The 11,229-nt window shown below is 42.5% G+C and overlaps 1 protein-coding gene across 3 annotated transcripts in view; it reads right to left on the bottom strand.

Moving 5' to 3' along the window:
• Nucleotides 1-8,401, bottom strand: part of CDCA7 (cell division cycle associated 7) — a 14,569-nt gene extending 6,168 nt beyond the window's left edge. The window contains exons 1-7 of one of the 3 annotated variants that reach the window (XM_011943967.1): nt 8,075-8,217; nt 7,421-7,657; nt 3,407-3,643; nt 2,973-3,050; nt 1,556-1,750; nt 949-1,089; nt 103-252 (exon numbers count right to left, since the gene is read on the bottom strand). In XM_011943967.1, coding sequence (XP_011799357.1) covers nt 103-252; nt 949-1,089; nt 1,556-1,750; nt 2,973-3,050; nt 3,407-3,643; nt 7,421-7,657; nt 8,075-8,140 — 1,104 coding nt within the window. In that variant the 5' untranslated portion in view covers nt 8,141-8,217. Of the gene's footprint in view, nt 1-102; nt 253-948; nt 1,090-1,555; nt 1,751-2,972; nt 3,051-3,406; nt 3,644-7,420; nt 7,658-8,074 lie in introns of all 3 variants that reach the window. The other 2 variants (XM_011943968.1, XM_011943969.1) reach the window with 2 other exon arrangements.
• Between the last annotated feature and the right edge of the window lie 2,828 nt (nt 8,402-11,229).

Genomic DNA, 11,229 nt, shown 5'->3' with positions numbered 1-11,229 from the left:
AACAGAAAGGGCTCCACCCCTTCGCCAATGCCTTTTTCTGGCCTCATCACAGTTTGTGATTGACCTTCAAGCCCACAGGACCAACCCCTGGCAGGCACCTACCGGATCCAGCAGAGCATCCCTGACCTCTTCACCATAACGGTTTCGAAGGCAGGGGCCGCAGAACTGGCCTCGAACGCCCCAGCAGTCTGGGTTTCTGCAGTTTGTTTTGGTATCAATAGTCTTCTGACGGCATTGATGACAAGTAGAGCCCTACAAATAAGCAAGTAAGAAAAAACAAAAAACAAAAAGCCACTGCTTTTTAACAGAGAAAATGGCATATTTACAGAATGTCCCTCTTCGTAGTATAGTCTTACATTTTATTTTGTCTGTGAATCTCTGTATACCCATGTACATGCCAGGGTATGAAAAAATAACTCAACCAGGTGCAGTGGCTCACACCTGTAATCCCAGCATCCTGGGAGGCTGAGGAGGGTGGATCGCTTGAGCCAAGGAGTTCGAGACCAGCCTGGGCAACATGGCAAAACCCCATCTCCACTAAAAATATAAAACTTGGCCTGGTGTGGTAAAACCACTTTCCTTTAAGAAAAGGTCTTATTAAAAAATAACCTACCCAAATCCATTTATATCTTCGGTGCACCACCACACCCCAGCACCTAGCTATGTATACACACATAATAGATATGCAATAAATATATGTTGACTGATTTGATTTCTAAATTAGGAGAAAAGATTTACCACACTACAGACTTACTGAGCAGATAATTCTACTGTGAAAGAGGGCTAAATCCCAGGGATACTTAAAACTTTTCCTTCCTTATGTGAAAAAAACATATAGGCACACATTTCACATGCTAAGCCCTTTAGACCCTGGGCAACACTTAGGGACAGAAGCTCTCTTCCTCTCACAGATGTTTACATTCTCAGGTGTAACTGAGAGGCTCTCACCAGTGCACGGTTATATATCTTCTCTCGAGAGTTGCTGCAGATGTTCTCCAACTCTTCCTCTGTAATTTCTTCCACTGGGCGAATTATATGCGGAAGGGTCATGGATGATCTGGAGCGACGACTTCTGGGCAGGTCATCTTCCTGCATTACAAGGAATATAAAACACAGAGCTTAAAAACTGAAAAACTGATTGAAAGAGATTCAAAACTGAAAACTAGAGATGCAAATATGAAACAGAGATTCAAAACTGGCTCTCCCCAGCTCTGAATCTCAGATACTTGACTTGTAATTTCTTCTCACAAACTTCAACCTGGAAATCTCTCCTAGAGCTTATGGTAGAAAAACCGGCCATATGCTTACCGTAGCCATAACTGGACATTTTGGAAACGATGCCTGCAATTTAGAAGAGATGAAGAAAACCCAATTCTCACCTGCTAATAAAATTACCAAGTAAGCTTATGTGACATTTACAATTGTGAATGGTTAGAGAAAAACATTTACTATGGATCGCCTGGTGTTGAGGATGTGTGTGTACCTGCGCTGTGTCTAATGCCAGGCCTACTGAAGATGAGAATCAGAAGAGCAAGTACCAATGCCAAGAACTCACATTCATGTAGCCGTCCATGGTCTTCCTCTTTCTCACCAACATGTACTTATCCTCTTCCTCCTCCTCCTCCATGGGTAGAGCATCAAGGGACCCGAGGATCCGGGACCTTGACCTGGTAAGAGGACGAGCTCTCCGTTCAGGGTTTCTCCTGGAAGCAACACCCGGGAATGTACGCCTTCGCGGTCTCCTTGATTGCTAAACAAAGCACGCATAAGGGAATCCCTTTATTCCATAATAAAGAGAAGTAGTACTTTGGGGAATTCATACCTTCTCCTTAAGGATGTTTTAAGTAAACAGAGCTCTATTTTTTCATTTTCTTTGTCATTTACATAATGCATGGCAAAATGAGCCTAAAATCTACATGGCTATCTTTATTTTGCTTTTGTAATACCAAGCCCAGTTTCTTTCAACTTGAGAGATGAGCTATTTATTCTTTTACTTAATGAAGATGTAAGAAATGATCTTCTGTTCTAAAAAAATTTTTTCTCTGATGTCTCTTGACCCTGTAGAAACACATTCAGTTTCTACATTGCACAATAGAGGCATATCTGTGTGGTTTCCCTCTTTCCATCTTTCCTTTCCTCAGGGGAAGGCAGGAAAAAAAAATCTTTTCTGTCACAGCAGAGACACCAAATCTCCCTGAGTTGTACCAGCTTAATTCCTCAGAATGCAATTGTATATGATACCAAGCTATGACTTGATAAGAAATTGTGATTTTTGGCCGGGCGCGGTGGCTCAAGCCTGTAATCCCAGCACGTTGGGAGGCCGAGACGGGCGGATCACGAGGTCAGGAGATCGAGACCATCCTGGCTAACACGGTGAAACCCCGTCTCTACTAAAAATACAAAAAAACTAGCCGGGCGAGGTGGCGGGCGCCTGTAGTCCCAGCTACTCGGGAGGCTGAGGCAGGAGAATGGCGTAAACCCGGGAGGCGGAGCTTGCAGTGAGCTGAGATCCGGCCACTGCACTCCAGCCCAGGCGACAGAGCGAGACTCCATCTCAAAAAAAAAAAAGAAATTGTGATTTTCTTATTCTATTTTCATTCTCCAATTTTAAAAACATCTATTGCACATCTACCATGTAAGAGGAATGTGCTCACACTGGAGAAGAGAAAAAAGTTTTTGATCTTCATATTAGTCTAGTTGACTAATTACCTAGTGATGGACTTAGTCTAGTTGGGAAGAAAAGAAATAACCAATCAAAAGGGGTTCAATGCTACAGAGGCACAGCAAGGAGAGACCAAACTACCCAGAATTCAAGGAGGATCATCCAGAGATCTGTCAGGGGGTTTCCTCTAGGTTCCCTTCATTTGTCTAGAAGGCCACACAAATAAAGAAATTAGATTTTTAAATACAACACAGATCTACCTTACGTGTGCCCAAAACACTACTGTATATAAAGAAGGACTGGTACTTACTGAGTCGGAGCCTGGGAGGGGATTTCTTCCAGGGAACGAGCCAGGGAAGCTTTCTAATTCAGACATGAGTTTTGCAAGCTAAAGAGGGAGGAAATTAAACTGATATCATTGGCTTAGAATAACTGCCGAAAATGAGCAACTAACTTCTTGAAAATACTCAAGTACATCTCCTGGTTTGAAATGTGAAAGTAAGCTGACACATTCAAAGTTTCTGATTTCCCCTACACTCTTAACCAGGCCTTTAACAGATTTAAAAAAAAAAGGAGTTCAGGGAAGGAAACACATTTTGAGGCACACATTGAAAACTTCACAGGTAAACAAAAGTAACTTTTTATTCATGTAACAGAAAAAAATAACTTTTTTGTGTGATGGAAGATTTAAGCAATGAGTTGCTTAGAGAGGAAAAACTAATTCTAACAAAGTCAGATACCTACCATTGCTTTATTTTGCTTTATATTTAAAGCTCTTTTCTCCAAAAAATTCATGCCACTTTCATCTTCCGAATCGGAGTTGGAATCAGTCACAGAATTCTCTGAGGGCTGGGGGGACTCTGCTTTTTTGTTGATTGCTCCCCTAGTACTTCGCGCTGGAAACTTCATTGCCACCCTGAGAGGTCCAGAGTGCCTGCACTGGCTGCGGGTCCTACAGCCTTCGCGAACTGACTGCAGCCTCTAATCACAACAATGGAGTCATTAGGACTTGATCAGCAGACAAGCTTCATCAGTATGACTACAAAGTCCCTTCTGAACGAGACACTTGTATGAAATGAATTTTAACTGAACATTGACACCTCTGGGTAACAAAATCAGGAACTACAAACAGTACAACAATCAACAGAGTGCAGTTTAATTCCATGTAGCCTATCTGGACCACACTGCTATAAGCTATTTCACAGTCCCTAGGCCTGTGGTTCTGAGCCTTTTTTTTTAAATGTTAAAATTCCTACCACCTACTTTTCATTTCTTTAAAAACAGATCTTTACGTATTTTAAAAGAATTCTGACAAGAACAAATGTGTTCTCCTGGCTGGATGCAGTGGCTCACGTCTGTAATCCCAGCACTTTGGGAGGCCAAGGCGGGTGAAACACTTGAGCCCAGGAGTTGGAGACCAGCCTGGGCAACATGGTGAACCCCATCTCTGCCAAAAAAATACAAAAATTAGCTGGGCATGGTGGCGCATGCCTGTGGTCCCAGCTACTTGGAAGGCTGAGGTGGGAGAATCGCTTGAACCCAGGTGGCAGAGGCTCAGTGAGCCGTGTTCGTGCTACTGTACGACAGAGCGAGACCCTTGTCTTAAAAAAAAAAAAAAAGGGAAAAAAATGTGTTCCCCTATAAATATGGCCTCAATGTTGATGGCAATATTAAATTATATTAACACATCTCAATTCTCTACTTTACAAAAATATATAATAAAATATACATAAGATTTATCATGTTAACCATTTCTAAGTGCACAGGTCAATGGCATTAAATACATGCACACTGTTGTGCAGCCATCACCACCATCCATCTCCACAATGTTATCATCTTCTCCAACTAAAACTCCCTCATACCCATTAAACAGTAATTCCCCATTCCCTCTTTCCCTCTGCCCCTGGCAACCATTATCCTATTTTCTGTCTATAAATTTGACTTCTCTAGGTACTTCTCTAATCTACTTTTAGAAGCTCAAAATAAAAATATTTCCAGATTCCAAAAGTAATATAGGTTTTCATCATTAAAAACTTATCCAAATTAGCCATAGGGTAATATAAATCAAAATCACAATGAGAGGCCGGGTGTGGTGGCTCACGCCTGTAATCCCAGTTCTCTGGGAGGCCGGGGCAGGCAGGCCTCCTGACGTCAGGAGTTGGACACCAGCCTGGCCAACATGGTGAAACCCCATCTCTACTAAACCCCATCTCTACTAAACCCCATCTCTACTAAAAATACAAAAATTATCCAGGCACAGTGACACACGCCTGTAATCCCAGTTACTTGGGAGGCTGAGGCAAGAGAATCGCTTGAACCCAGGAGGCAGAGGTTGCAGTGAGCTGAGATCATGCCACTCCACTCCAGTCTGGGCTACAGAGCAAGACTCCGTCTCCAAAAAAAACAAAAACAAAAACAAAACAACAAACTCCCCCCCACACACACACACAAAACATAATGAGACACCAACCACTTCATAGTAGAGCTAAAAAGCAAAAGAAGGCCGGGTATGGTGGCTCACATCTGTAATCCCAGCGCTTTGGGAGGCTGAGATGGGCAGATCACCTGAGGTCAAGAGTTCGAGACCAGCCTGGCCAAGATGGCAAAACCCCGTCTCTACTAAAAATATAAAAAATTAGTCGGGTGTGGTGGCACGTGCCTGTAGCCCCAGCTATTTGGAGGCTGAGACACAAGAATTGCTTCAATCCAGGAGGCAGAGATTGTGGTGAGCCAAAATTGTGCCACTGTACTCCAGCCTGGGTGACAAGAGTGAGACTCTGTCTCAAAAAAAAAAAAGCAAAAGGAAAATTAAAAAAAAACTATTAGCAAAAATTTGGAGAAACTGTAACCCTCACACACTGCTGGTAGGAATACAAACTGGTATAGCCTCTTTGTCTATTTCTCAAAAGGTTAAACAGTTACTACATGAACCACAATTCTACTCCTATGTACATACCTAAGAGTATACGTCTACACAAAAACTTGTACACGAATGTTCACAGTAGCATTATTCGTAACAGCCAAAAAAGTGCAAACAACCCACTTATCCATCAACTGATGAATGGGTAAATTAAATGTGGTTGATTTACACAACAGAATATTCTGCAATAAAATGAAGAACTAACACATGCCACAACATAAATAAACCTTGAAATCATTATCCTAAGCGAAAGAAGCCAGTCGCAAAAGACCACATATCATGATTCAATTTATATGAAATATCCACAATAGGCTAATCTATGACAGCAGAAAGCAGACTGATGGTTGCCAGGAGCTGGGGGTGTTGGGAAAGAATAAGGAGTGACTGTTAATGGGTACAGAGTCATTTTTCGGGGTCATAAAGGTATTCCAAAATTGACTGTGGTAATGGTTGCAGGTAAAAAAAAAAGAGAGAAGAAAAAATATCACCCATAAAGTCCCTGAATTTCACCTATAAAGACCCAGTTTTAACACTAAAACATTTATAAAGTGGCTCATGGCTGTAATCCCAGCACTTTTGTAGGCCAAGATGGGAGGATTGCTTGGGCCCAAGAGTTCAAGAACAGCCTGAGCAACAAAGTGAGCCCACATCTCTACAAAAAAGTTTTAGAAGTTCCCAGGCAGGGTGGCACATGCGTGTAGTCTCAGCTACTGGGTAGGCTGAGGAGGGAGAATCACTTAAGCCCAGGAGGTGGAGGTTGCAGTGAGCCATGATCGCACCACTTACTCCAACCTGACTGACAGTGCAAGACCCTGTCTCAAAAAAGTCTTACATGCCCACAAACAGCTTTTTGTACTTTTAGTGTCCACGGATTTAGAGAGTACAAAACAACAAAAACCTTTCATGAGTTCCTACCAATTATAATGAATTGGCATTTTATTAATCATGACAGTATCTTCAAAGAACTGAAACACTGCCCAGAAATTATTCAGGCTATTGACAATGTTTGTGTCACATGCAGATCTGCAGTCTGGCCCCTCTGCAACAAACTCCAGTAAGCACTGATTTCGACCAAACACTCCTTGGCCAGGTGGACTGCCACTTGTATCAATGCTACTCAAACCGTGATCCTCAGGAGGCAGTGGATCCATGTCAGACCAGTGAGTTGAAGAGCATGCACCTGATTATCAGTGAATGCACTGCTTCCTTTGTCGAGAAAGTCTTTGGAATGAGAAAATGTGTGCAGAATTAAACAGTACGCTCAGAAAGAGTGGGACCAAGGCACAGCACAGCAGTGGCAGCAGCAGTCAAAGGAAGGTAGCATGCATAGGAAAAGCCAACCAAGGAGCAAAAGTAGCAGCAGGAAGGGCCCTCAATGTCATTATCTGCAATGGCGCTCCTGCACATAAGTTATCACAGGTTTTCAAGATGCAGCCACAGATCTACCATGATGAGACCAACATTTATCAAAGGTCTGCTCTATGACAGGCACTAGGCTGGGCACTTGAACTTAAATGCAAATGTAGATAATATTTAGGACTAGTGTGCTTCCTGATTAGGCTGGATTTTTGTGGTAATGAAAATCTGGAGATTGGCCAATTTTATCTTACCAGTTTCCAAATTTTCAGAGCCTACAAAATGTTTATGATTTGTAAGTCCAGCTACATTAGTAAGTAAACACTGCTCTAAGACACGAAGAAAATAGTCAAAATTTTAAAAAGGTCAACAAAGTCTGTTGGCATGACTAAAATCAAAATCGTAAGAAAAAATTTTTTAAAAATATGTCATGCCTCTAAATATATCTTACTTCTTGAAACTGGTGAAATTCTCAAACTCACCATTCCATCTTGTATCTCACTCTCTGAGAAACCGCAAAATGATTCATCGTCAGAGTCGGCATGAAAAATACTGGCCAGTTCGTTAGTGACATCTGGCCTTGGTTTCTGTAAAAATCCACAATGGTCTAATACATCTTGCACCTCACTTTCTGAAAAGCCGCAGAAAGATTCATTATCAGAGTCCTCATAAAAAACATTTGCCAGTTCTTCACTGATATCTGACCTGAATTTAGGTTTCTGTAAAATAAATAAATAAATGTGGTTGTGCATTTTTTTTCTTTTTCAAGAACCAATTTTCCATAAACCGTGCAGAGAGCAAATCACATTTACAAGTGCACTACAAGAGAACAGCTTTTGTTACAAAGAAAAATGGTTCAGAGGTTTACAAATGATTTCTGAGTTGTTATGGCAAATCATCATGCATGTTAGGTTAGGCGACATTTCAAAAGGATAGAATAAGTAGCTAATCTACCTCCAACAATTACTACCTAGAACCACAGCAAAAAGTGAAATGAAATTATAGTGCATACTGTATTTTCATAACGGCTGTATAGAAATGTAGGCAAAAAGCAAGCAGTTTTAATCACGCACAAAGCATCTGGGGCATTTTGAGCACTGCAGACTCAATTCTGTTTATTCTCAGGCAGCACTTACCGTGTTTGCAAAATTATCAGAAGCAAAGCTGTCACAACTGTCATCAGAGGATGACGAGGTTTCCATGGAAATCAACTTCACATATCTGAATTTCTTTAAGTTCTTCTTTACTCTGAGATCTTTCTGCTGCAAATGGAAATAGCATCCCTATTAAGCATGATGCTTCCTTTATTTAACTAAAGACATCATTTTTTTAGTTTAGTAGGTTCAAACAGCACAGAGTAGTTATGTCCATTTATCATACCCTACATAGAAAAGGAAGTTTGTCAACTGCTACAAAAAACTTTTTCTTTCTTCTTTTTGTAAGAAGCAGGATCTCGCTCTGTCGTCCAGGCTAAAGTGCAGTGGTGAGATCATAGCTTACTGCAACCTGGAACTCCTGAGCTCAAGCAAGCCTCCTGTCTCAGCCTCCTAAGTAGACAGGACTACAGGCATGTGCCACCATGCCCAGCTAATTTATTTTATTTTTTTAGAGATAGGGTCTTGCTATGTTGCCCAGGTTGGTCTCAAAGTCCTGGGCTCAAGCGATCCTCTCATCTGAGCCTCCCAAAGTGCTTGGATTACAGGCATTAGCCACTGTACCTGGACCCAAAAATCTGTAAAACCAGGTCAAATTCTTTTTTTTTTTTTTTTTGAGACAGAGGCTCGCTCTGTTGCCCAGGCTGGGGTGCAGTGGCACGATCTCGGCTCACTGCAAGCTCCGCCTCCTGGATTCATGCCATTCTCCTGCCTCAGCCCTCCGAGTAGCTGGGACTACAGGCTTCCGTCACCACGCCCAGCTAATTTTTTGTTTTTGGTATTTTTAGTAGAAACGGAGTTTCACCGTGTTAGCCAGGACGGTCTCGATCTCCTGACCTAGAGATCCGCCCGCCTCAGACTCCCAAAGTGCTGGGATTACCGGTGTGAGCTACCGCGCCTGGCCAAAACCAGGTCAAATTCTAAGAAGGGATCCCTTGGCAGGAAAATTATAAAGGCATCTATCAATTTTTTCAAACATCTGTAGAGCTACCTCTCAACCCACCTTTATGAGCCCCTAATCTTTAGCTCTTAGCATTATACTGGGCTCCACAGGAGTTTTTAATGCTAAACTCCTAAAATCCAACCTGTTTTTTTTTTTTTAATTAAACTGTACTTCTAAAAGGAAATTTCAAAAGTACAAAATGGCAGAAAGATTTTCTCCCTCAGCCAAAATCAAGCTAATGAGGCATTTTTTGTAAGCTCTGGGCTATGTACTGTGATGCTAATTTCACAAACTACAAAAATTGGGCAGGACCTCTACTTCAAGATGGCAGGCTTCCAAGCAGGCCCCATTCCAATCAAGAGGGCTATCCTGATTTCCACACAAGTCTTTACAAAGCAAATACATCAAACCCTTCAACAGATGGTACAAGGAGCCAAGTTAAAGGTCAAACAGCACTCCAAATGCAGGTGGGATACCTGATTCCATTTTAGCACTCTATTACTTGAGGCTGTCATTCAGCTCTTTCTGCTGTCCCTTTGCTATACAAGACTTAAGTTTTTAAAAGTCCTTTTATAAAGTGCAAATTACTCATATAGAAATGCTTCATTCATTCATAAATACTGAACAGCCTGGCACTGCTCTCAGAAAATGCAATTGGCATCTATCTTGTGTAAAAAAGGATAGGGGTTTGTCATTTCTTAACATTTAACGAGATTTCTTAAGTGTTGCTTTAGGTCCTGTATTTTTATTCTCTTAAATGGGGCCATGGAATAGCAGAAGTGATTCCTTATACTGAAAACTTTGAAAGGGCAAGCTCTGCTTCAGATTCTACAAAATATGCTAAGATGTAAGATGTCAGGTGACCAGAATGCTGTTGCCCTCCTTCTTTGCCTAACATTACGCATTTCAGTCTCTTGAAAATACATGAGGGCACCCCCAACATCCCTATACCCCTAAGTAAACTCTGTTCAGTCATCTTAGAAAGTTTTTGTCTTTTGCCTTTTTAACAAGGCAGGACAATGGGTAAAAGGTAGAGCTACTAAATATAAAGGTTAGGTGTGTGTGTAGGAGGGTGGCTCACACCTGTAATCCCAGCGCTTTGGGAAGCCAAGGTGGGAGGATCACTTGAGCCCACGAGTTTGAGACCAGCCTGGGGAACATGGTGAATCTCCGTCTCTACTAAAAATACAAAAATCAGCTGGGTGTGGCGGTGCGCACATGTAGTCCCAGTTACTTGGGAGGCTGAGGTGGGAAGGCTGCTTGAGGCCGGTGGGCTGCAGTGAGCCGTGATTGTGCCATTGCACTCCAGCCTGGGACACAATGAATGTTGGGAGCTGAAAAGGATCTCAGATCCCATTTTTCAGATGAGGAAATTGAAGGCCCCAGGAAGGTGTAATAGACTGCAAGATCACAGGGGCAGGAAAGAGAACCCAAGTCTGCCATCTTCTTAAGAGCAGTACTCCTCGCATTACTGCAGGAATTACCACCTTTTATTCATCAATCTACCTGCAAGCAGTCAGAGGCCCCAGACAGCTCAAAGGCGGCATTCTATTGGATGCTGTCCGAGAAATACATGCTGAGTTCTAACAAGTCAGCACAAGCCAAGAGTTATTTACCAGGCAAATGTATCTTTGGAGGAAAAGCCACAAAAAAGCAGCAAGGCAAACAGTCAAGACGGAGATGAACTTCTTTGGCAGGTAAGTAATAACTAATACCATTTATAGTAGTTTTTCGTGCCAGGCACTATGTTAAGTACGCTTTCAGGTCAGGTTTAATTCTTTGCAACAAAGGTGCTATCGTTATTTTCACTTAGCCAATGAGGAAACTGAGGCTCAGGAAGGCGAAATGGATTACTGAAGTTCCATGGCGGCTCAAATTTGAACCCAAGCATGTCAGGTTCCAAGACCAGCTACACATGGTTTTCTCCATTCGGAAAGCCAATGCCCAGCTCCACCGGGACGGCGACTCAGCTCTGAAACCACGCCTCATCGCACCCACCCCCGCGAACCTGTCCTCCCCCGCGTGGGTCCCAAACCCCTGATACTGTGTCATTGTCTTCCGTTTCACCCAACCCCCACTCTTCTACCCTCTCCGGGAGCCCGACCCTACGTTCTGGCTTCCGTTAGAGCAAAAAGTAACGTTCCATTCAGAGTAACGTCCTGCAGCTAAGAGTAAGGCTGGGGGGTTGGGGGTT

Source organism: Colobus angolensis, unplaced genomic scaffold (assembly GCF_000951035.1).
Source record: "Colobus angolensis palliatus isolate OR3802 unplaced genomic scaffold, Cang.pa_1.0 Scaffold224, whole genome shotgun sequence".
Classification (NCBI taxonomy): domain Eukaryota; kingdom Metazoa; phylum Chordata; class Mammalia; order Primates; family Cercopithecidae; genus Colobus; species Colobus angolensis.
Note: the sequence above shows the minus strand (reverse complement) of the source record. Positions and strands in the feature narration are given on the sequence as shown.